This window comes from Silurus meridionalis, chromosome 11 (genome assembly GCF_014805685.1).
Source record: "Silurus meridionalis isolate SWU-2019-XX chromosome 11, ASM1480568v1, whole genome shotgun sequence".
NCBI classification, from domain to species: domain Eukaryota; kingdom Metazoa; phylum Chordata; class Actinopteri; order Siluriformes; family Siluridae; genus Silurus; species Silurus meridionalis.
In genome coordinates, this window is record NC_060894.1 from 10,891,677 (window position 1) to 10,918,388 (window position 26,712).

At 37.6% G+C, this 26,712-nt stretch overlaps 1 protein-coding gene across 1 annotated transcript; it reads right to left on the reverse strand.

Moving 5' to 3' along the window:
- Nucleotides 1-89: 89 nt before the first annotated feature.
- On the reverse strand, nucleotides 90-26,697 carry LOC124393420 (ras-related protein Rab-3C-like). Its single transcript, XM_046861248.1, has 5 exons — nucleotides 26,541-26,697; nucleotides 23,607-23,816; nucleotides 9,985-10,103; nucleotides 5,476-5,600; nucleotides 90-2,865 (listed from the first exon to the last, which is right to left on the reverse strand). Exons 1-5 carry the CDS (start codon nucleotides 26,562-26,564, stop codon nucleotides 2,672-2,674), a joined length of 672 nt encoding a protein of 223 aa, XP_046717204.1. The 5' UTR covers nucleotides 26,565-26,697; the 3' UTR covers nucleotides 90-2,671.
- Between the last annotated feature and the right edge of the window lie 15 nt (nucleotides 26,698-26,712).

The following is a 26,712-nucleotide window of genomic DNA, read 5'->3' on the forward strand; positions in this document are numbered from 1 at the left end:
CACTTTCTCTCACACACACACACACACACACACACACACACACACACACACACACACACACACACACACACACACACACACAGGCTAAATGAATGCTTCATTAATAACTTTATTGGAGTATCAATACAATTTGTAGGTTTATCTGTATTTTCAACAGTAACATTTGGTCATACATTTATCACACAAACAAAATGAGCAGTTCAACAGGAATTCTTACAAACAGCACAGCAAAATCAAATGTCGTCAAAATCAATTGGATTTCTGTCAACACTGATTTGCTTTTCATATCAAATAATCATCATGACATAATTCATTATTATAGGGCTTAAGGAAATGTAGACAAAATGAGTAAAAATTCATCCTAATAAAGTATAATCTAGTTACCTGGCTCATGTGTGAGTGAAGAATCATGTACTTTTGGAACAGCCACAGCAAACCAAGCATGCTCTCAGTCTCAAAAGGGATTTACAGAAACACATTTTACCACATTTAGGCAAGAAACTAGTGTTTTAAGAAAACTTGAAGAAACTAGTGTCTAATTACAAACGCACGCGCACACACACACACACACACAAAAAGAGTATGATTCACACTAGACTCTGTCAAATAGACCTCTTTTACTCTTTCTATTTCCCTCTCACACACACACACACACACACACACACACACACACACACACACACACACACACACACAAAAGAGTATGATTCACACCAGACTCTGTCAAATAGACCTCTTTTTACTCTTTCTATCTCCCTCTCACACACACACACACACACACACACACACACACACACACACACACACAGCAGAAATACACATTCATCAGATTACACATCTACAGTATGTACAGGAAACAGGATTTCAAATATTGCACTTATTGGCCCATTGCAGCCCACAGCTGTGCAGGATGCAGATTTTAAACGACTAGAATATAGATACCAATCTCTAAATATAGATGTCACATATTTCATGCAAGTGTAATGCTAAACGCTGCAGAGAACAGCTGCACTGATTCCACATCAGCGATGCATAAGGACTGTTTAACATTACACACACTGGCCTACTCGCATTTAATAACAATAAATAGAACTGCTTTTTTCTGTGTTTCTCTATTATAATTTCACATCACACACACACACACACACACACACACACACACACACACACACTTGACACACAAAGCACATTCAACAGAAGTCTAACTTTAAGGGCTACATTTCTATTCATCAGTTTATTCTTTTAAGAGAGGGACTGCAATACGATGCTTGACAACACGCCATGAATGAGAACAGAAACATCTACGTAGAGGTGGAGGATTACAACCAGGAGAACAGTGCTGTTATTTTTAGATTAAAGAAAAGTCAGATTTGCTGTATGAAATATTGATTGTACGAGTGATGGTGCAGAAATAGCTTCCTCCTCTTTCACACCGTTCACTATTTAATAAGACGATGAGAGGAAAGAACGACTTGCCTTTTACAGAATCTAATCATTTTACATGCAAAAATCCTCTCTGATGATAGAAGGATCAAAATAAGACAGTGGATGAGTGGGGAAATGTTGAAAGGCACCACTGCTTTAAGTGGCTGTTTTAGAGAGAAACACTTAAATGTATCTGGCAAAAAAAAACTAAAACAAGAAATAAACAGTTTACAGGGAAAAGTTAAATCTATAAAGAACTAAGGGTTTTTTAGAGCTCTTATCGACACGTAAAGGTTTTGGTGTACTGCGATTCTAAATTATTTGAAGCGTGACTTTCCGCAGTCTAACAAAAAACTGGAACACAATTTTTTCCCCCCAGATTTCATTTGATGAAATACATGCATTCCTTGTGAGAAACTACTACAATGAGGAACTATGTTTCTGAGCACATATTCAGTTTATGGCTGACAGATATAAATCTGATATATTCTAATAAATTACAACACTATACAGGTTTTTTATTTTGTATTTTTTTTTTTTTATACATATCTTTGTAATCTTTTTTTTTTATATATATTTCGAGTCCTGACTGGACACTAAAATCTATTTTTGTACAAGATTTCCTTTCCCTTCTTTGTAAATTAAGTGAAATCTTTTATTTTTTTGTAGCTAACTAACAAAAATATCATTGAATCCACTGTTTATAAGCTTTTTTTTCTAGTGCCACCATTGTTTACTTTATTAGTAAACATATATAGTGTAATATGCATCGTTTTGTTTCAGCTATCGTGCTCTGATCAGCTTTAGCACTAAGCTGCAGCAGGATTCACACTGGACAGGTTATGAAACAGTGTTGGTCTATAGATACAGGTCTAGGACAGAGGTTCATGACTGAGCTGGATTGGTAATGCTAATATTTACAGAGGTTTTTGCCACTAAAGCATTGAGGCATTTTAAACCACTTTTTCTCAGAAATGCATTCCACTCCATTCCATTCCAAGTTCATAAAATCTGGGGATGTGGGTGAATACCACGTCACAGGACCCTTAACATGCCTTTCCTGAACAATGAGATTCAGCTCGTTCCATCCAGGAGCCGTGACGTTAAAGGTTTAGTGCCTCGAACTAAAGAAGCCTAATTTCTAGATACACACACACGCACATATCTGTGCACACACACACACACACACACACACACACACACACACACACACACACACACACGACTATGAACAGTTAGTTGTTCACTAACACGAACAGTTGGGTTGCTGTAATGGTGGAGGGTTGTCTGTTAGCCTGGCGTTGCCCTGCGTTCCCGTGGTAACCGCAGGATCAGTCTCTAGGCCCTCAGACATTTTGTCACAGATGATATCAACGAGGCGCTCGAACGTTTGCTTCACGTTGATGTTATCCTTTGCACTTGTCTCAAAAAACTCGAAGCCTTGGAGACACAAAAAAGCATGAACATTAGGTGTAGCAGATGAGTGTAAAGAAATAAGTACACAGAATAATTACACAAAAATGTGATAAATAAGTAAGGACATGTATCTTTGTCTTCCTCACATTAATTCATCTGACAGATGTTGTTCCAAGCCTGCTAATCCAGTTCAACAACTGAATAGGGCTGCTAGATGAGCCAACAGTGCTGCTAAAGCATACAGTGCTGCCATACGCATTAGAGTTTTCCTCTCAATTCTTATAAACAAAGATCAGCTCAAACAGGAACAATCAAAACTATGTTATTTTATTGACAGTAAATTGACACTGAGATCCACAAAGAAGTGCTTATACTAATCCTGTTCTTTCTATGTGTATAACCAGATCATATCTGCTGCAACTACGTTACTGACAAAAAGGTCTGTCTCTCTCTATATCAGTCTGTCTTAGCCTCCCTCTGTCTCTGTCAATCCATCTCTCTCAGTCTTTTTAAAATCTTTCTGAGCTTCTCTTTGGTTCTCTCAGCCTGACTCAGTCTCTTCAATCCTTGCTTGGGCTTTCTGGGCTTCTTTCTGTCTCTCTCTTAGCCTCACTTGCAATCTCTCACCTCCAATCTGTCTCTCATTCAGGCTCTGTCTATCTCAGTCTCAATCATAATCTCTTATTCAGCCTCTGTCTTTTTAGCCTCCTTCTCTATCTCTTATTCAGTCTCACTCTCTATCTCTCTAACCCTCACTCTCTATCCCTCACTCTCTATCTCTCTCTAACCTTCACTCTCTAACCCTCACTCTCTATCCTCTCTCTAACCCTCACTCTCTATCCCTCTCTCTAACCCTCACTCTCTTTCTCTCTAACTCTTACTATCTCTCTCTCTCTCTCTCTCTCAGCCTCACTCTGTCTCTCTTAGCATCTCTCTCTCTCTCTCTCTCTCTCTCTCTCTGCCTCACTCTGCCTCATTCAGCCTCACTCTGTCTCTCTAACCTCTCTCTCTCTCTCTCTAACCCTCACTCTCTATCCCTCTCTAACCCTCACTCTCTATCCCTCTCTATCCCTCTCTAACCCTCACTCTCTATCCCTCTCTATCCCTCTCTAACCTCACTCTCTATCCCTCTCTAACCCTCACTCTCTTTCTCTCTCTAACCCTCACTCTCTATCCTCTCTATCCCTCTCTAACCCTCACTCTGTCTCTCTTAGCATCTCTCTCTCTCTCTCTCTCTCTCTCTCTGCCTCACTCTGCCTCATTCAGCCTCACTCTGTCTCTCCTAACCTCTCTCTCTCTCTCTCTAACCCTCACTCTCTATCTCTCTCTAACCCTCACTCTCTATCCCTCTCATCCCTCTCTAACCCTCACTCTCTATCCCTCTCACCCCTTTCTAACCCTCACTCTCTATCCTCTCTAACCCTCACTCTCTTTCTCTCTCTAACCCTCACTCTCTATCCCTCTCTAACCCTCACTCTCTATCCCTTTCTAACCCTCACTCTCTTTCTCTCTCTAACCTCACTCTCTATCTCTCTCTAACCCTCACTCTCTTTCTCTCTCTTTAACCCTCACTCTCTTCTCTCTCTAACCCTCACTCTCTATCCCTCTCTAACCCTCACTCTCTATCCCTCTCTAACACTCACTCTCACTCTCTCTCTGCCTCAGTTTCTCTTTCTTATTCAGTCTCAATTTCCGCTTACTTAAGTAATATTATGTCTCATTCTTACCTTCTTTTTGAGACTCATTATCAGCATATCTCTCTTACACAATCTGTCAATCTCCCTTTCAGCCTAAACCTCTTTTCTCTCTTTTTTTTTCTTTCTCTCTCTCTCTCTCTCTCTCTCTCTCTCTCTCACATCCTCACACTCATATTTATCAACATCTGTTAAATATAGCACTTCGTTCAAGGATGCATTTTTCCTATGTAACAACTGAAGCAAAGTAATTGGGATTTTTAAAGACATTTGGCCCATTGTTATAGTTCAAGAAGCACTTTAGTGTACATTTGACAACTACTATATAATTAAAGGTCTAAGGCAAAATGAAACTCTCACCTTTAGTCTTAAGTCTTGTTTTTAGACAATGATTTTGGTTTAGTTTTTCTCTATGCTGATGGCACACAGAGTCAATGTGAGGAGCTGTTAATTACTGCTTGGTGTCATCTAATCAGATGTGTTTAATTATCGCCTGAGCTGTGAGCTGAAAGCAAATGCTTCATCTGCTCTAATTTATTCACAGTTAAAGGTATGCAAAATTTACCTAAAGCCTTCCAGCTAGCGGAGTTTACATTTCTTAAGAACTGCATTTCAGGATATAAATTCAATCACAAAACATCTCATCTCTGTGTAGGTATTTTATTGTAATAAATTTCAGATCCTAAGCATTTGGGGTGTGCTTTAAATTACACACTGAGGATGTATTACATTCCTTCTTATTTATGTGTAACAATAATGACTAATTACAAAATTATTTTTGTGTGCTTTATCATCCTTATTTAAGGATTATTTTATTCATTTAATTGGTGCTCCTTCATCATTCTTAGCACTTAGCCTCTCAATTGAATAAGCACAATACCTCATCTGCCTGGTTTTCTTCTGGTCAGATGAACACAGCTGATTGTTGGAATAGACTTACCAAGCTGTTCCGCCAGCAGTCTGCCACTATCCACAGACACAACTCTCTCTTCCTCCATATCACACTTATTCCCAGCCAGGATGACTTGTGCATTGTCCCAAGAGTAAGTCTTTATTTGGGTTGACCTGGACACAAATACAACCGTGTATGCTTTATTCCATTTATAATAAGCCCCTTGTGAACGTCACACACAATGAATTCATACTGTATGAGCACACTGGAATAAAAAAAAAAAAAAGCCACTAGGTGAACTGATATGTGGACATAGTGTTGGGCCAGATGATAATTCATTTCAGTGTGTTATTGGTTTATAAAAAGCATAGAGAAATGTAAACTCTACACAAATTCTCTCTAGAGGATGCGTTTCAGATAAACATGCTCTACTAAACATTCATGTCTATCTTTAAAAGGCTGCACACTTCAGCATTTGATGCCATAGCAACAGCCGGGAGCCAGCTAGTATGTGTGTGTGTGTGTGTTTGTCTTCCCTATGCAGGCAATTTAGTGCAAAAAGACATTTTGCACTAATCTATGTTGTTTTAGCATGAATAATTTTTTACTGTGGCCAGAATTAGCTGTTGAACTATAGAGAAGCACTCTGTATAATTTCTCGAATAATTTATGCCATGTATAAAAATCAGTCCTGGATCCAATATCACAGGATCCACAGAGCCTGTGATTTTGCTTTTCCATTTGTGAAGGAAATTGCACTTGCACTGAAAACCCTGTCAAGGTTTTCTCCTTTAGATGCCTACTGGTATGCCTTTTAAAGACGAAGCAGCACAGCCTTTTCTCTCTCATTCAATGTCTATATTTAAGCATTATTATATTTATGTTAAAAAAACATAAACTGATTTCATGTCCAGGCTTTTTATGCATGGTTGACTTAAGGGCAAGAATTGAGCCACTTTTTTCATTCAGCAAAAAATGATAAAGCTTTTACAAAAGCTTTTTCATGCCAAAGTATAGCATGTGCTACTTTTGAATGCCACCAGCAACTGCATCACACATGACAAATTTTATCAGTTGGGCTGATCTGATTTCCGAGATAACCTACAATGATTTCACATTCAGGAAGATAAAATGCAGTGTGAAGCAGTCATATTAGTAGGCACAACATTTGTTTGTGTTGTGGTTAAACATGGTGACAAATAATGCAAGCCTGAATGTATATGTCCTGTCATAAGAATATGGACAGAAGGATTCATGTGCAGGAAACAATATTTTATTAAAAACAAAGGCATACAATGAATGTGACTGAGAAATAGGCAAAGGGCAGGTGATTAGCAAAAAATTTAAAATTGGGCAAAATAAGGATGTGAACTGAGTCTAGTATTAGACAAAGTAACATTGAACTGAATGTAATACTTTATGAATAGATGGAATATTTAAACACAAAACTAATCAACTGCATAAACTGAAACAGACAAAGGCAGACAAAGAAACTCAAGAGGAAATGACCAAATGACAATATAGGGGTGGAGACATGAATCAAAACAGAAACACATGGCTACATAAACCCAGAATAAACTAGGGAATGCGGTGGGAGATGCTGTGTGCTCTGTGAGCTCCGGCCTGCAGCCCTCGGTGCTGGAGGGATAATTTGTAACAGCATATAATCATTTGTGTTTAACTAGTTAACTACTCAAAACGTGTATTAACTACATAAAAATATGGCCACCTGACCATCACTTTCATATGTGGCACAGAACAGTCACGCTCCTGTGCATAAAATGGTCTACAGTATATACAGTAGATATGTGCCAATGCTGATATTTGACTATGATGTTTGCGGATGATATTGTGATTTGTGGTGAGAATGGAGAGGGAGAGGGAGCAGGTTGAGAAGAGTCTTGAGAGGTGGAGGGTAGGGGAATGAAAGACAGTAGGAGTAAGACAGAGTACATGTGTGTGAATGAGAGGGAGGGCATTGGAGTGGTGTAGAGCAGGGAGAAGAGGTGGAGAAGGTGGAGGAGTTCAGGTACCTGGGGTCAACAGTTCGAAGTAATGGAGAGTGTGTTAGAGAAGTGAAGAAAAGAGTGCAGGCAGGGTGGAGTGGGTGGAGAAGAGTGGCAGGAGTGATTTGTGATAGAAGAGTATCTGCAAGAATGAAAGGGAAAGTTTATAGGACTGTGGTGAGACCTGTGATGTTGTATGGTTTAGAGACAGTGGCATTGAGTAAAAGACAGGAGGTGAAGCTGGAGGTAGCAGAGCTGAAGATGTTGAGATTTTTGTTGGCAGTGAAGAAGAAGAAGAAGAAGATGTGCCAGTGCTGATATGGAAGAACTCAAGTAGCCTTCCCAGTTGAATGATTAATTTACCAAAAAAAATAGGGAAAAAAGTCTGGTATGCAATGTTCATAAAGCCTAAAGAAGTGTGATGGTCCGGTTCCATATTTTTGGATATATAGTACTGCTCAATATACTTTATTTTATAAATTATATCAATTTTGATGTTGATGTTTTTTTTTTTTTTTTTTTTTACATTTATTTATTTATTTATTAACTATTTTATTATTATTATTATTATTATTATTATTATTATTATAATTTTTTCAAAACATTCGGGAACCAACCCCAGCCATTAGGGTTGCACGAGCCAGTGCACTCTTAGTGCCGGTCCCAAGCCCAGATAAATGGGGAGGGTTGCGTTAGGAAGGGCATCCAGCATAAAATCATGTGCCAAATCAAACATGCGGATCATGAATACAGATGATCCGCTGTGGTGACCCATAATGGGAGAAGCCGAAAGAACGTTTATTCATATAACACAAAAAAACAGTCAACAAACAATTCTCAACTTTTGCAATGCTAGTAAAAAAGAACAATAGACGGGGGGAAAGAAAAATCATATGCCAAAACTCAAAATATTAGCAATTATTATTTGAGTATATAAGTCATTGATATAATCGAGGTATTGAGTCCAAACTTTGTGAAAAGCTTTTGTAGGCTAATGACTAACACAGGTCAAAGATTCTTAGGGAATCATTTCTCTAATAATCTTGTGGCATCCTTTCAAATATAGGGGTTTGTCATTGACCCAGGTTAATAATATATTTAACATATTATATTAAATAAATGCTTCTTAAATTTGTTCCTCAGGTGTCTGACTGGGAGACCCAAAATCAAAGACAACGGGTCCATCTGTAGCTTCAGTCCAAACATACAACTCATAAAAACAACAACTTTTGACCAATAGGTTCTAATTACAGGACGATTCCATAATAAGTGGGTGTCATCTTAAATTTTCACCTTACATTTAATACATAATGGTGAATTATTTAAGTCAAACTTGCTTCTAAGAAGTAGTGTAATATGCAATCTATGCACAATCCTGAGCTGAATAGCTTTGGCCCGATTGCAAATAGATATCTTATTTGCCTGACTCCAGATCAGTTCCCATTCCTCCTCTGTGATGGTCAATTGTAACTCCTCTCCCATAGTCTTTTAAGATCCTTGGTGTTCACCACCTCATGTTAACAGAGAGCGCCATAAAAACAAGTTATCTGCTTACATAATGGGGGGTTCAGCAAACACTTCTCCATAACTGCCATGGAGGAATTGGTGACCAGAGTAGTATTTTAAAGATATAGTCCCTAATTTGAAGAAATATAAAACAATTAAATCTGGGCAGATTATATTTAATCACCAAATCTTCAAAAGACATTAAATAACTTTCAGTAAACAAATCACAAAGTAATTACATGTTTTTAAAGATTCATGATTTGTTCACCCTTCTTAAATAATCAAATCACTATCATACTGTCATAATCCCTCACTGTATAGCAAAAAGAGCTTAGCTGCATTACAGCACTAAAGGTACAATTGTCAAAAACTCTGCTGTTTCTGCGTTAGGTTAGCAATTCTGTGTTAGTGTGTCGTTTCTACTACCTCAGCATATCATCCGGCCCCTCATTAGTTTCTTTGCTGTCTAATTAAAATCACAATGCACTCCCTAACCTCAGCCAAATTACCCATCAGGCAGATCAATAAAGCCTTGCGCAACTGCCTCAGAATGAACCGACCAGATAGGCCTGTGTGGGCACAAAGGGAAGTTCTTTCTTCTTAAGAAATGTAAATGAACACCATTAAATATTAACACCCCAGTCGGTCTTTAAAACCATGTACCTGCCTTTTTTCCCTTCCGGTAAATGTCACTTGCATCTGTGGTAAAAGATTCATGCGGTTGTCCTGCACGCCTATCCAAACTCGCAAAAAGGAAATCTTCTTTAAATGATAATCTTATTTTTTTTTTTTTACTGATACTCAACAATTTTTACATGCATTACCAGCTAATATTTATTTACTTCTCACTGCTTGTGCTAATTAAGTTATTTTATTTTATCTTTGTGAATCAGAGAAATGTTTTTGTTTCTCAGTGCTGTACTAACATATATTAGGTTATACAAGTCACATACAGCTATAAAATACAGCACGCACACACACACACACACACACGCACGCACGCACGCACACAGTCTGTTAAAAAAGATCTAGATCCGAGACTCACCAGTCCTGCACAGCCCCAAATGACTCCTCATTGGTAATGTCATACATGAGGATGAATCCCATTGCTCCGCGGTAGTAGGCTGTGGTGATGGTCCTGTAGCGCTCCTGTCCTGCTGTATCCTACAACACATGCAATATAACAACTTGAAATAATACCGCTTTATTGTGAACAAATTTTGACCAGGTCATTCATATAATTACTGTAATTAGCAGGAGAAGACCACATTGGTTTCCAGGAGTAGAATCTGAAGTTACATTGGGCACAGGATTGGGAAAATAAAACTAGACAGGTAAAAACTGAAAAAATAGGGGTTGGGTCAGAACTTGGCATCAAATGATATAATTTAATTGGCAAAAAAATTGGTCCCATTAACACCAGTTATTACCATTAAAAGCAACACCAGATTACTAGTTTAACTAAATTCTACAGCATATGTGATTATTTATTGGTGATGATCATGTGTATACCTTCATGGTCATAATTTACCCATCTCCTAATGGTTACTCAAAGGATAGTAAAAATGTTATTTCACAAAGTCACCTCAAACTGGTTCCACGAACATGACAAAGAGTCTTCGGCTTCAACCTACAAAGTCGCCATATCTACATTCAATAGAGGAATTTTTGAGATGTGGTAAAAAGGGCCGAATGTCTGCAGCATGTACATGATGCAGTTATGTCAACATGGTCCAGTATCGTCAAGATAATATAACTAAATGTGACAGGTGAGAGTATAATGAAAATGAAAGAACAATATCAGAGTGAACATGTGAATTTGTTTAATACAGTTTTCAGTCCAATCCATATGTTAGGTCACAAATGTGTGAAATCTTGGCTGAGGTGACACTTCTTACACGTTCAGACACAACCTGTTTCGAAGATATTGGCCTGGTTACAATGAGGATGTCAGTTTCAGATTGGAATCTGGTATTACTCAACACACAGAGCTCTGAAATATAGCACAGTAGCATTATATTGAACACGGAAAAAGAGATGAAGCATCACTATTAATCTATCAAATGTGCATTGAATGACAAACACGTTATCTGCAAAAACAGCTCAAACTTTTGCATTCACTCTTGGCTGTAATCTTAAAAATAAACACATGTCCAGTAAAACCTATTCTATTTAACATTACAAAGGCTCTGTTTTGTCCTGTTTATTAATAAACTGCTCAGTGTGCTCAGGCTGCAAGGGAACTGCATTAAAATCACTGCAAAGTGATGCAAAATGAATCCAAATGAATGAATTAATGAACAAACAGACATTTGAATTGGACTGAGTATCTTTCCCACCGTTTGCACGCAGACAGAAGGTTTAAAAGACGTAGAAACCCCATCTGTGTTACCATAGAGATTGGGCATAGCAACAGAAACTACTAAAAGAGCTGGTCATAAAGAGGTGAAGCGGATATGAGAGGCGAAATTATTGGCCTCGGTATGTCGCCAATACAGACAAACAGATCAACAAAAAAAGAACTGGCTTGAAAAGCCTGCGGAATCGAAAGATCTGGGATTTAAGGGATTTTCGGGGATTTAACAGACCAATCATTACAGTTTTAGATGCAAGAATTAAACAATAACTAGCATAAAAAAATAGCAGTGAAAGATTTAGCAAAGATTTAGCTGACACAGGAATGGTGGTGAACCATTCTTCTCTGCAGTCTTGCTTGCCTCCAACCTTATCTGCAGGAAAAAGTCATTAGAATGAAACATTTCCTGTGACATCAACCCAAATGTGCCAGATAAACACCAGGGACACTTTGGAAACAATTGCTCTCTCAGGACAGAATGGTTATTTGACCTGGGACTGTTTATCAAAACAGTTGTTGTACCCATATATTCTGTATTTAAATTGTGTTTTTAGATATGGTGTCAAAACTCTGAATGAGGTGTCCTTCGTTTATGGTTCTGTATCATTATCTCTGCAAGCTTCAGTACATGCACTTGTTATGCTAAAGTTAACATACCGTAATTTCCAGACTATAAGGGCACCCATATATAAGCCGCACCCACTGAATTTTACAAAGATTTTTATTTTTAACATAAATAAGCCGCACCTGTCTATAAGCCGTCTACATTAATGTACTTTACACAGGCTTTAACGAAAGACACGTTACACACGGTGTAACGGTTAAAATATGTTGCACTTCCTTTAGGAGCATAGCGGTATTTTGGGAATAGCCTGCCACTGCATTTTTCCAGTATTACTGCATGTGTGCAAGGCGGAGGAATATGTCCTTATTATTTTCATGATGCTCATTTCCAAGTTTCTTTGACTAATCCATAACGCTGTCACCAAGAAAAATAAAAAAGCACGAGTTTTGGAAACCTGTCTGTGCTAATATGATTTCTGTTGCAACTGGAGTTAGCAAACTCTCCCTTCACCCAGACATAACGTGTTACAACAGCTTGTATCTAAACAGTAGCCGACCAAGTAAGTCATTGTTCACTGTCTTTCTCCTTCCTTTCACAACTATTTCTCTCGGAAGTTTATCTTTTGTCATCGTCGTGCGTTTGAAAAAAATGTTTTTTCTTCTGATGCCGTGCAGCTCAGAACACAGGTGAGGTGCGTTTTTTCGTTTCCGTTCTCAAATGTCATTGGTCTAATGTTATGTCGCTCAGTTTTTTGGCTTAGAGTTTGTGAAACCGGGAAAAACCCAGAAAAAATTCATAAATTAGCCGCTTCCTTGTTTAAGCCAAGGGGTTCAAAACGTAGGAAAAAAGTAGCGGCTTTTAGTCTGAAAAATACGCTACTTGATAAAAAGGTTTAACACTGTATAAAAATGTCTAATGTATGCACTTTTTAATTATTATTTAGATTATTTCTGCATTAACATTCTTCTTCTTCTTTTTCTTCTTTTTCTTTCGGCTACTCCTATTAGGGGTCGCCACAGTGGATCATCCCTCTCCATACTCTTTTGTCCTCTACACCTGCCTCTTTCAAACCAACTACCTGCATGTTTTCCCTCACCACATCTATAAAAATCCTCCTCCTTGGTCTTCTTTTTTTCCTCCTTCCTAGTGGCTCCATCCTCAGCATTCTCCTATTAATGTACCCCATGGCCCTCCTGTGCACATGTCCAAACCATCTCAATCGGGCCTCTCTCATTTTGTCTCCAAAACGTCCTACAGTACATGCGCGTTCCCTCTAATAAACTCATTTCTAATCCTGTCTATCCTCGTCACTTCCAATGAAAATTTCAGCATCTTCTGCTCTGCTACATTCAGCTTCACCTTCTGTCTTTTTCTCAATGCCACTGTCTCTAAACCATACAACATCGCAGGTCTCACCACAGTCCTATAAACTTTCCCTTTCACTCTTGCAGATACTCTTTATCACAAATCACTCCTGTCACTCTTCTCCCACCCACTCCACCCTGCCTGCACTCTTTTCTTCACTCACACACTCTCCTTTACTTTGCACTGTTGATCCCAGGTACCTGAACTCATATTTCTGCATATACATTAAAATGTCTAAATAAAATAATATCAATCAATTATAAACTTATCCAATTAATGTTCTGTCAGTACTATGGAATGATAGTTCATTGGCTGGAAAATATATTAGATAGCTAGACAACATCCTAGAGAAGACGTGTGCCACTGTTAATATGCCGTTATTTATTAAAATAGTATAAAACAAATTGTTTATTTACCCCGCAGCGTTAATCAGATCCCAGCTGGAGGAGGATGTGAGTGAAAAATGGTTTATCATACATCTTGTTTGCTTGCTAACTTCATGCTCTTTCATTCTTTTTTTTTTTTTCATTACCTCATCAGTACTGCATATGTTTCTTATAAAATCTCAAATTTTCTACATTTTTTAATATACTATATAGATTGGTTATGTATATATTATGGGCTTCGTATGGGGTCACAGTAGGAAAAGCTGTGGTTTAATTTTTTCCTGTCCAATAGGAAAAAATATTTCACTGGTAAAATGTTTTAATCCATTCAGATTGGTTGACATGTTGCTGTAAATATCTGTGCTGTCTAGGTAAAAAAAAAAGTAATGAAGTTAGCAAGCAAATAAGATGAACTTGTGCAAAGGTGCACAGATTTGCTTGAGAAAAGCACAGTTTGGAGTGCATACAGTTTTTGTGTGAATTCTTTAAAGCAGCAGGATAAATATGACTGAGCACTTATTTCTCTTTGATAGCAAATGTAATCTGCTCACAGACCAAATTACTGACCTGTAGCAGTAAAGTAGCGCCATATGGTCACTGTTCACTGAGGCTAAATTTAAAATGTCACCTGCTGGTGCTATTTATGTCACACTAACTGACTGGACTTAAAAATGAGCTTATCATTCCCACATAGCCTACTGTATAACAGAACAGCATAGCCAGCTGTGTAGCACACAATCTTCCTGTGTGCCTGCAAATATAAGGCACTTTGAGCTCCTTTTTTATGAGCATGCCTACCATTAATGCTCTACAAGCTCAATGACTGGCAACAGACTGCTTTGTTTTGATCTTAAATTATAAAATACTTATCAATACTATTTTTTCATGCCCACCTGTGCCAAAAACCAATAACAGTATCAATATTGATGCATCCCAACACTTATGCCTTCTCTTCCTACGTTCAAGTATGCTCTCTCTCTCTGACCACCTCTCCCTGCTATAATATTATCTAGGTGAAATACTAAATATAAACATGCTGACAGAAAGAGAAACTGCTAATTGTATTTGAATAAATAACCCCTTTTTGAGACCGGGGTTTTAAATCACGTGATGAATAAAGGACAGCCACTTTCCGCTGCAAATATATTCAGCTGCACTGTTCTTAGTCACAAAATACAATAGCCTAAACACTGTCACTTACTTTTTAGCCTCAATGTTGGATAATATAAAACCTCATTCCCCCAAGTGGAAAGTGGTTCACCATTGATGTCTGTCAAGCATGTTCCAATTCACCCCAGAGGTGCTCTGTGAGGTTTAGGTCAGGGCGATGTGCAGGCCATTTCTGTGCTTTTTTTTTTTTTTAAACTGACTCTATTAAACTGTTTATTTATAGATTATGCACAGGAGCATTGTCATGCTGGAACATGTTTAGGCCCCACAGTTCGAGTGAAAGATTTTGCATACAAACAAATCATATAAAATTGGAGGCTTCCAACACAAAATAGTTTGCGGATATATAGTGGCTATAGTTTGGGGAAGATCCTGCTGTTATGGTCAGGCATACACATAGTTTTTGCTATATAGTGTGTATGGATGAGGTGACAATTGACTGAAATAAATGAACAGGTCTAAAGATTAAAGTAAAATGCTTTTAAAACAGCTTGCTGTCTGACTACTCACAGTACCCTATAAGATGCAGCAGACCATGGCAAAGTAACAATTTTCTCTGCAAAGCCAGAGAGGAGTACTCCCTTATCTCAAACTGACAGCCTGATTACACACACACACACACACACACACACACACACACACACACACACACACACACACAGTGTTCACAGACATACACAGGCACACAGACCTCACACCAGCTCCATTAGTGAATGTGTGATCGTGATTGGTGATCAAGTGATTGCACTTCTGTATCTCTGCAAGAATAACAAGTGGAGCTCTGAGCAATTGTTTCTTACAGGTCTTTGAATGTCTGCTGTTTCCAAAAAAGCTGAACTGGAAAGCCTTAATTCCTGCTGACATCACATTAACATTTTATATTTGAATGCTGGCATGCTCCATGCTTACAATTCTAATAAAATATAAAGTATGTGTTTAATTGAAATATGCTGAACAATATATTCACCAGACAGGCCTCCATTGTGCATAAGAGCTTGACAGTATTTCCCACGGTCAAGCGATTGCTATAAGGAATAAATCATAGTATGGCTTTAGTTAGTTTTCAATTATAGTATAAATAAGTCACTCTAAATTCTACACTATATGGCAAAACGTATGCTTACAGTTCACTGACACACCCATGTGTGGTTCTTCCCTAAATTATCTAAAATATCTTTGTATACTTTAGCATTAACATTTATAGAACTAATTAGTCCAAACCGGTTCCCACCCCTCTATTGCATCTTAGTTTATTCATTTCAGCAGTGTCTTATAAAAGCAAAAATGTGTGACTTTTAGTGATTACATTATTGGACTATGAATATATATATATATATATATATAAAAATGCTAAAATTATGCCATGCATAGACGAGGTTAGGATTGACTGAAATTATATTGTATATACCCAGTAAAGGTAGTATGGAAAATATAATTTAATTGTTCTGCTCCTGTATTGTTCATAGAACAGATGGTGGATTCTCTCAATTTCAGCTTTGTAGGAGAAGGAAAAGCATTACTGGAAGACACATGCGATATTCATTTCCTTTATGTCGTTAATGCGATGCATTAATTACAGTATTGAAAGCAGAGTTAATTCATGTGTGGCCCTTAGCCTAAGAGACCTAGTCAGCTTGCACTATATCCATGAGATTCATGCGCCTGATGCCAACCCAAGCCTTCATCCATCCCCCACCCCCTACTCCCATGTGGTTTTATTGATCCCTTTACCCTTTATGCTTTCATTGGGCCAATAAATTATAGTCAGACAATATAAGTGTACATCACTGTGACAAGCCGAAGCTTCCTTTGCATCTATATCCTGGGAACAGAGCACAGGAAGGGTAAAACAAGGAAATCTTTTTAATGATCAAATCAGAGTCTTTCAGCCACCTCATGAAAAAGGTAGCTGCAATGTCTGCTCAGAAGAGTGGCATAAAAGCAGCTCTGTACTACTAATAATAACATAGCAAAACATTTTGATCATTTGTGAGCTGCTGTAGTAAGACCTAGTGAGAACAGAGCAGAGCAGAGCAGCACCATGGACAGTTCTTCAGGGACATGGATATGGAACAACACAGAGAGCTGCTATTTGAGCACATCACAGCAACGAAAAAAAGGAAAGGGCAGAATTATAGGTCACTGCTAAAAATTGCAGTAAGAATATCAAAAGAAGCAGCTGGTGCTTCGGTCACAATATACGCTGTACATTTGCCACAAATAGAGTGAAAAAGAGTGAAATAGATTAAAAACACTTTTGATAGGATCTTTCCTAATGTGATTGGCTTAGTCAAACATGTGTGAACATGTTTGGACGGCTGATATACAGTTTACACAAGATTTCAAGATAGCTGGCAACAAAAGTGAGTACACTCAAAGTGATAATTGCTGTACATCATTTAACCATGCAAAGCCACATGTCCTATTCATCATGTTAATGTTTTTGTCTGCTTTACAGAACCATACAAATTTGTGTATCTTGTATTAGAGCAGCTACAATTCTCTCATACTGACCACTGGATGTTCAACATGGCACCTCAGGGCAAAGACTCTGAGTATTTAAGAATTAGAATTGTTCACAACGATGGCCCAGGCTACAAGAAGACTGGTGAATTCAATGCCCAAGAGCATTAAGGCAGTGCTAGATAACAATTTGGACACATTTTTTACATGTTCACTTAGGGTGTACTCACTTTTGTTGCCAGTTATTTTGACAATAATGGCTGTATGTTAAGTTCTTTTTAAGGGACAGTAAATGCATACTATTATACAAGCTGCACATTGACTACACTAAAATATAATGTTTTATTTCTATAGTTTTGTCCCTTGACAAGATATACTATAATATACTATAGTGAGATACTGTAACTGCCCCTTGCATGTTAATATACCAACACTCAGAATGAATTCTACAAGAACGTTGGTGACAGATTATGCTTAGCTCTAAATGCTTCTGTTAGAAGGTTATGAAGAAGCCAAAGACAACAGAGCAAAAACATCTGGGCTGCAAAATGAGAACAGACAGCAAGAAGCTATAAGGAGGTCAATACATTGTACTTATATAATGATCTACACATTGTATTGGACTGGAGAAGCCATGGCTAGGACAAGTCTACTTTGAAGGGAACCCCTCTAAATACGTGGCCTTATTTTGTTTTAGCTTATAAATGGAATTCTGAAAACAGTATTTAGGGAACAGAAAAAAAATGATTCATATAAAATCTGAACACTCTCCTGTGATGAAAAATTTATTGAATCTCACAAAACACTGAACCTATTGACCCTCTCCTTAACTCTTAAATATCTCCCTAAGGAATAAGTAACACATTTATGTCTACATCAAGCATTTGTGTCCGTGTAAATCTATAATAAACCACACAAAAGAGAAAAATTTCATGATGGATACAACAAGAACACTTAAAATTACAAATCATAGTTTGATTTAGTTTTACTGAATCACTTAATCTATTGTAATACTATGAAAGCCTGAAGACCAACCTGCTTATATCGTGTGCAATTTGCACTGTTCTAGAAAGGTCAAAAGAATCATATTTCTTAAAAGTTGAGAAATATAAAATCTGTTGCTTAATTCCACTATATGATTGTGTGACAGAAATAAAAACCGAATTTAATGATACATTATATTTGCTGTAGTTAAAAATTATATTGTTTAAAAGTGTTTAAAATGTTGTTCATATCCAAGCTCATTTTAATAAAAAGAAAAGAAAAAACAGACTGAAATCTCCATAAAAGGCATAAAGAAAAAATGACAGAAAACAAATTGCCAAGCTCAGCTTTTTCTCCATTCCACCCTCTCTTACCCTCTGTACCAAATCAATTTCTCTCAGTAGGCCTTGAAGTTGAAGGAGACAGAGTAAAAATAGCTCGAGATGAATAGTTAGGTCATTAGTAGCAGCAGTGCCTCAAGCACAAGGTTGGGTGAATTCATTTTTTTAGGTGGGGCAGTTGGATTGAGAGAGCTGGTGACTAGCATATGATTAAATGACCAGTGTATGATCTACACCATCTTCATGCTCCACAGACTGTTCAGTGACTCTTCAGTTCAGTGATGTTGCTATGAGAGAAATGTGTCATCTCTTGGCGTATGCCACACATGCGCTACATAAGAATATGGTGAAGACTGACTCATCTCTCCACGTCACGTGTTTCATATTACTGTAGACCAGTGCCTCATGTTTTCTTTTCTACTTACATATCACACTAATGTACTCAAGCACTGTGAGAATTACTTGCAGACTTCAATCTGTAAATGCAGATGTCACTTTAGTCACGGTTCCTACTGAAACACAGCCAGATGAATAGCTTTTGTAAGTGAAATGTTGCTTGTAACATCTTGTACATTGGCTATTATATATTTAACTAATGCATCTTGATCTAAAATCGAAGTCAAGTGGCTCATCTCAGGTTTTCCATATATCCTAAGTGAGGAAAGAGTAGCAGTATGTTTCCAAGTTTTAACTTTAAAATTGTGACGGTGTCACTTTAGAATTCAACTACATTTGAAAAACTATGGAATGCAATTCATGGTCAATATTGTATGCATAAATGTTATGTACATGTTATCTTAATCAAAAACATTGCTCATCTTGACAGAATAAAATTACTTCAGGACATTAAATGAACAAAACACTATTTTACCTCGCAGTAAGGAAATCAATGCATCATAAAATAGCCTATGGTCTACGTATATATCAATAAATAAATCATTCTTGTTAAATGTTTATTTGTGCTAATGTGTGCCATTTTATCAGTTATACTTCATTAAAATGGCCACTGTGCTTGTTTGTGTAAGGGATTGTAACGTCTCTTGCTTTGATATTATGTCATATTGCTGCTGACAGACACTCAATTTTTAGAATGCTAAAATAGAGCATAGGACATTGAACATTTAAATATGTTTTTTTTGGGGGGAGAAATTATACTATTTCTCTAACAGTGAAAGCAAGACACAAACAGCACCAGAATGCACGTCATACAGATGAAAAACCTACATAAGAAAAGTATCTGCATATTGCAAAAAAAAAAGCAGAATGATTGCGAATGGCATGCTGGGATGAATTGGCTAAACATGGGAAAACACTGGAAAGTATTTGTCATCTTTTTAATCACACAATCTCACATTTATCCAGCATAATAATAACAAATGGATTATGGACATGAAGCTTTACATCATAATTAAGTTAATTCAATTAAATAAATGTTTTGCTGCAACTACAACACAATGTCTAAACGCAAGCCACATACAGTGACTAGTACTCATAATTTAACAATTAGTATTGTAGTTAGAAGGCATTTTCTTACATGTCAGATCCAGATGGCCTGCAAATGATGTCCTACTAAGACAAAATTAAACTAGGCATTGCCAAATGAATGAACATCTTTAAACATTATTTTAGTACAAATTAAGCCAAATGTGTGCTTGATTTTCTGGGAAAAAAAGACATGGAGCAGCTGTTTTCTCAAAAACGATATGACAATACACACATCTGGCCGAAAGGATGAAGTAGAGAAACACACTGCTCATAAAGCTTTCTCTTATAAAAAATACATATTGAAAGGTCTCAGAGTGACACATTTCTCTTTCTCAAATACTTAAATCAATAGAACTCTGCAGAACGTGTTAAAATGAGTCACTAATATCTGCTGCAATGTGAGAAGAATAACTGCAAAATTGATCTAGTAGCAGTGCTCAATATCAGAAGGATTTTGGGTATTGTAGTATACTGCTGAACAAATTTCAGCACCTACTTTTTCATAATTATATCTGCATTCCCAGTACTGGTTTGATTTAACCAGTTATTTAAAGATCTTTTAATTGATAAATTACATGCCATTAGTCAATAGTAATTTGTTGTTAATCTATGATCAAGAATACTAAGCAAAATATCAAACAAATCAGCACAATTTGTGATGCATTACTGAATAATAATAAAAGTTTGAACTATGTCTTGGAGAAAAGCATGTGTTATTTCTCACCGTCCCTGATTGGTAGCGGGACTTGGCAGGTGACCAAATTGGGGGGAAAATAGAGGGAAAAAACTGCTTGATGTAGCAGATGTGGCAGTAATGTTTAATTTACCACTCATTATTAGACCATGTTAAATGCACATGCTTGCTTGCCATTCAGAAAACAACAAAATGTGTGAAGTCAATAAATATGTGCTTTGTTTGTTGTTGTTGTTGTTTTTACATCTTTTTTGTCATTAGACCATTTACACTAACAAAATGAAACCTGTAGCTTTAGGACATGCCCCAAAAAAGTAGCTAAATACATTTCCCTATGAAGAAATGCAGAAAAGCAGTCATTGCTAACATCCGACATTAATCTATTACGCAGTCTAACTGTCACTGTATGAGAAAACCTGCTCTAAAAGTATTAATGTGGCACAAAGCTGCTAATTGTATGCTGATCCAGAGGATTTTGTTTAGTGATTGAGGAATATTACCAACATAGCTACAGTAGTAAGTGGTAATCGAACTTAATTAGGTTTTATTTATTGAACAAATTTCTTTAATGTTTTCAATCAGGTTTTCATTAACAACCTTGAAATCATCTCAGAAGCTAAGACAGCTGAATATGATGTGCGTGAATAATCTCTGACAATAAGCTGCAAGGAGGACACAGTCTTGATTAAAAGTGTTCACGACAGCCAATCAGTCTGATGTCTCCACGAATGATGTTACAGCAAGTCACTTCCCAGAATCCTTTTAGTGATTCATTTGAGCTGAGCTCAGGCTGTAACCCTTTCCATATGGATTAGTCAGACTGGTAGGAAAAGACAAGGAATCAGTTCTGCCATATCAGCTTGCACTAAGATGCAGTAAAAGCATGTTGTAAATCAAGGCCAGGAAAAACACATTTAATTAGTATTTCCACCAGAAAAAAAGCACTTTTGTTCGTACATGAATACAAATATTTAGCAGTACTTAATGCTAGCAAGTACAGAGGGATGTGGAAAAAAGCAAAGGAAAAGGCATTTAAGGAGCTGTATGAGAAGTTGGGCACTAAAGAGGAAGAAAAGGATTTGTACTGATTGGGATGTGTCCTACAAGTTAGAGCAATAAGGGATGGTAATGTGTTCGCTAGTGAGGAGAGTGTGTTGAGAAGATGGAGGGAGTATTTTGAGCAGCTGATGAACGAGGAAAATGAAAGAGAGAGAAGGTTAAATGGTGTGGAGATGGTGAAGCAGGAAGTGGATAGGATTAGTAAGGAGGAAGTAAGAGCAGAAATTAAGAGGATGAAGAGTGGAAAGTCGGTTGGACCAGATGACATACCGGTAGAAGCGTGAAGATGTTTAGGAGAGATGCAGCATTGGGATTCCTATATCCCCTTTTCACCCATGACCACGTACCTGCCTATGCCTCAAACAGCATTGTTAATGACACCGTGGTGGTAGGCCTGATCAGAGGCATTATTAAAGGTATCTCTCACCTTAATCATGGACTCTTGACCCTTCTCCTATCGGGCAGATGCTACAGGTGCTTAAGTGAATCGTGAAGTGAAGTATAGCTTTTTTCCTGTGGCTCTTACTGCACCGAACAGCTGATACCCCCATTGCACCACCCATAACCATCACCACACTACTGTATATTCCACCCATATTTATTTTGTATATACTGTATCATACAACATTCATACTTGTAAATAACTATTTCATGTCATTTGAGCATGTTATCTCCTGACAACTATGCACAGTCTTTGCACAGTATATTGTATATAACTATATATACATATATTATTACCTACTGCACCTTATGTACATTATTCACTCCTGTACATATGGACCCATACCCTTATTTATCACACTGCTATTTATTATCCCAAATGACTGTATTAGACTATAGAAATACATTACTCATAATCACACATTTCAATGCTCATGTTAGTTCTCATTCTCCAGTGTTCTGTATTGTTTAAAGATTTATAATCACACTCTTGATGTCACCCAAATGAGGATGGGTTCCCCTTTTGAGTCTGGTTCCTCACAAGGTTTCTTCCTCATAACATCTATGGGAGTTTTTCCTTGCCACAGTCGCTTGCTGATCAGGGATAAATACACATTGTTCACCTTAACTGTTAAATTCTGTAAAAGCTGCTTTGAGACAATGTCTGTTATGAAAAGTACTATAGAAATAAACTTGACTGCTTGTAAATAGGCCACATATGCACTTCTGGTTAGATGCTAACTGCATTTCATTGGCTCTGTACATGTACCTTGCACAATGACAATTAAGTTTAATCTAATCTAATCAATGCTGAAATGTATATACAGGTTTAAAAGCAACTTATGCTTCTATGCAGATGGCGTCTTTTTCATGGAAGGCGTTGCATATTTTAGAAAGGCAATGGTAAACAACATACTGCATTTATTACAAAAGAATGGTTTTCGAGTAGAAGAGTCCAGGTGAACTGCCCTGCCATTTCTAAAATGTTAAACATTTGGCACACTATGAAAAATTATTATATGACAAAGAAAACTTAGGACTGTTAAACAGGTAGAATACTGTATCAGACACAAGCATTTCATCCCATGACCCAAAAGTGTATTCTGCCTCGTCTTACACGTGACCTAAAAGTGTGATCTGCTTCTTCCTCCATGTGACCATTAAGTGTGAAATGGCTTTTCATACACGTGACCTAAAAGTGTGATCTGATTCTTCCTCTGTGTGACTTAAAGTGTGACTAGCTTTCTTTTTTCCGCACAGTATATACAATTTTTTATATACAGTACAAAATAAACAGGAGATATTGTGAAAAACATCAAATCTTACTCGAGACGGATTTAAACAAGGTCACTGCTTACCCAGATCTGCAGCTTAATTCTCTTGTCATTCTTATACACAGTCTTGACTTTGAAATCGATGCCGACTGTGCTGACGAACGCCGACGTGAACGAGTCGTCAGCGTAGCGGAAGAGGAACGAAGTTTTGCCCACGCTGCTGTTTCCGATGATCAGCAGTTTAAACATGTAGTCAAAGTTTTGATCAGCGTTCTCTTTCTGCGGCGCAGCCATCTGCGTCATGAGGACAGACATGTGAGGTGAGGCTTTATTCAGCTTTAAATTAACAATTTTATCCACACCATTTCATTTGCTTCTAATTTCTTTTTTAAACAGAAATTAGTGAACTTAGCTCAGTTCTAGACTAGATTCCTAGACTAAATAGCTGTTAATCAGAAATTTCAAATTTTGCTTCATGGACAATCACAATATGTTAAATTAAATGTTAACATGTTCTATAACATGGTTATGTATAATGTCTAGACCTAATGTACACTGCCCATCCAGAAAAAAGTCACCACCTGGATTTAAGCAAAGTAAAAGCCTCCTATTGGATAATTACTTTATGGATGATTGTTTCAGCTGGCAACAAGTTATTTACCCCTAACAGATACAGTGAGTAGCTTCTCGTTTCTTTAACAACCATGTCAGAAGACACATCCTGTGGTTGTGGAAAAGATGTTAATCTATTTCAGAAGATATCATCAAGATCAAGCAAAGAAAACGTCTATGGAGATTGCTGAAACTAGCAAAATTGGGTTAATAACTGTCTAAAGCATTAATAAAAACTAGAAGAATAGTGGGGAATCATCATCTTCGAGGAAGAAATGTGGTCGGAAAAAACGTTTGGTGAATTCAAATCATAATAGTGAAACTAAGAGCATTTCCACATGCACAATGAGAAGGAAACTCAAGGGACTGGGACTTAACAGTTGTATAGCTTAAAGAAAACCATTATCAGTGAGGCTAATCGGGGAAAAAATGCTTCAATATGCTAGCAAGCCTAAAGATTGGACTCTGGAGCAATGGAAGAAGGTCATGTGGTCTGATAAGTCCAGATTTACCCTGTTCCAGAGTAATGGGCACATCAGGGTAAGAAGAGAGGCGGATGAACTGATGCACCCATCATGCCTAGTGCCTACCGTACAAGTCGGTGGGGGCAATGCTATGATCTGGGGTTGCTTCAGTTGGTCAGGTCTAGGTTCATCAATGTTATGTGGCCAAAGAATGAGGTCAGCTGACAACCTGAATATACTGCATGACCAGGTTATTCTATCAATGGATATTTTCTTCCTTGATGGCACAGCATATTCCAAGATGACAATGCCGAGATTAATCTGGATCAAATGGTGAAAGAGATGCTCAGGGAGCATGAGACATCATTTTCACACATAGATTGGCCACTACAGAGTCAAGACCTTAACCCTATTAAGAATCTTTGGGATGTGCTGAAGAATATGCACAGCACTCAGACTCTCCCATCATCAATACAAGATCTTGGTGAAAAATTACTGCAACTCTGGATGGGGAAAAAATATGACATTGCAGAAGCTCATCGAAATGATGACACGGCGAATGCGTGCGTAATCAACGCTAAAGGTGGTCCAGCGTAATATTACTGTGTGACTTTTTTTTTGCACTGGCAGTGTATTGAAAAAAATATGGTATATCAGGGATTTTGGATCCTTGGCAAAAAAAATGACAATACCTGTTCTTGGTGTATTCCATGTTTATGTTTAAAAACAAAACCTGAAATAATACATACATTATATGGACATAAGTTTGCGGACACCTGGCAATGAGATTTGTGTCTACTTCTTGTACCTCCCATTCCACATTTCACCCTTATTTCTTGTTATAACCTCCACTCTTCTGGAAAGATTTTCCACTGGTTTTTGGAGTGTGCTTGTAGAGATTTCTGCTCATTCAGCCACTAGGACTTTAGTAAGGTCAGGATCTATAGTGAAAAGAAAAAAACCTGGGGTGCAGTCACCTTCTCAATTCATCCTAAAGGGTTGAGGTCAGAGCTCAATAGCAGGCCACTCAAGATGACCCATGCAAACCATATCTTCATGAAGCTGGCTTGGTGCACAAGGGCAGTGCCATGCTGGACCTTGTTTGAGTTTAGTAGTTCAAGTGGAGAGAGAATATAATGCTACCACATCCAAAGACATCCTATACAACTGTGTCTTTAATGGAAAAGTCAGGTGTCCCAACATGTTTGTCCATATTGTGTATTGTAGATTTCCCATTGGGATGAATAAAGTATCTATCTATCTATCTATCTATCTATCTATCTATCTATCTATCTATGTTTAACAATATTGTAATTACCTATATGATTCAGTACAGAATGTTTCAGTGAATTGTGCACGATGTGATGTTCCTTTTGTATCAAAACATACTTTCATAAATAATATCGATCATAATTGCTGGATATTTCTGTCTTTCTCTCTGTCACTACATGGACACTAACTCTGTTTGCACATGTATGTACTATAAAATGATTAAACACTATTGACAAACAGAAATGATCTCATATAGTGCTGCTTACATTTTTAAACTGAAGCTATTATACGTGTTATGGTAAATATCATTTTAAGCCTAATCTTGTATAATAAATAGTTAAATAGTGTGAGGGAAACGTACTGATATGTACATAAGCGAAGGTGACATGAACATTCCCCAACCCCCCACCTTACCCCTACAGCTGGGTGGTTTCTGCAAACTGGTTCGTATTAGAATTTAAACCAAATGTATTGTTTATTTTATTTACATTTTCTTCCAACGATTCGGAGTGGTATGCATCTTATAAAACGGGAAAGACGCGCGTATTTCCATCCTCGAGTCTTTTTAAATATCTATTCAGAAACATAACCCTGTGACAAACCTACACCTGGAGCGCGCAAATAAGGCAAAAAATAAAACTAAATACAAAACAAATTCAAAGACTCAAACCTGCATGGATCCGTCCTGCCGCATTGCTACAGTGCGTTTCGGGAAAGGATGGATGAAGAGAGGGATGAAGCCTGCTGGAGATGTGTGCCCTGTGAGGAGCTGCCGCGCTCGCGCTCTCCTCCTCCTCTTACTACAGGCTCGGGAGAAGAACGCGCATTAGGCGAGCACGCGC

Bases quoted from the DNA above. Each gene is read 5' to 3' on its own strand.
- LOC124393420 (XM_046861248.1), bottom strand. From the start codon at position 26,564: ATGCGGCAGGACGGATCCATGCAG. The intron at 5,601-9,984 runs GTGAGTCTCGGA...ATTTGTGTCCAG, and splicing joins TTTGGGGCTGTGCAGGACTG to GTCAACCCAAATAAAGACTT. The intron at 2,866-5,475 runs GTAAGTCTATTC...TGTGTCTCCAAG, and splicing joins ACTGCTGGCGGAACAGCTTG to GCTTCGAGTTTTTTGAGACA.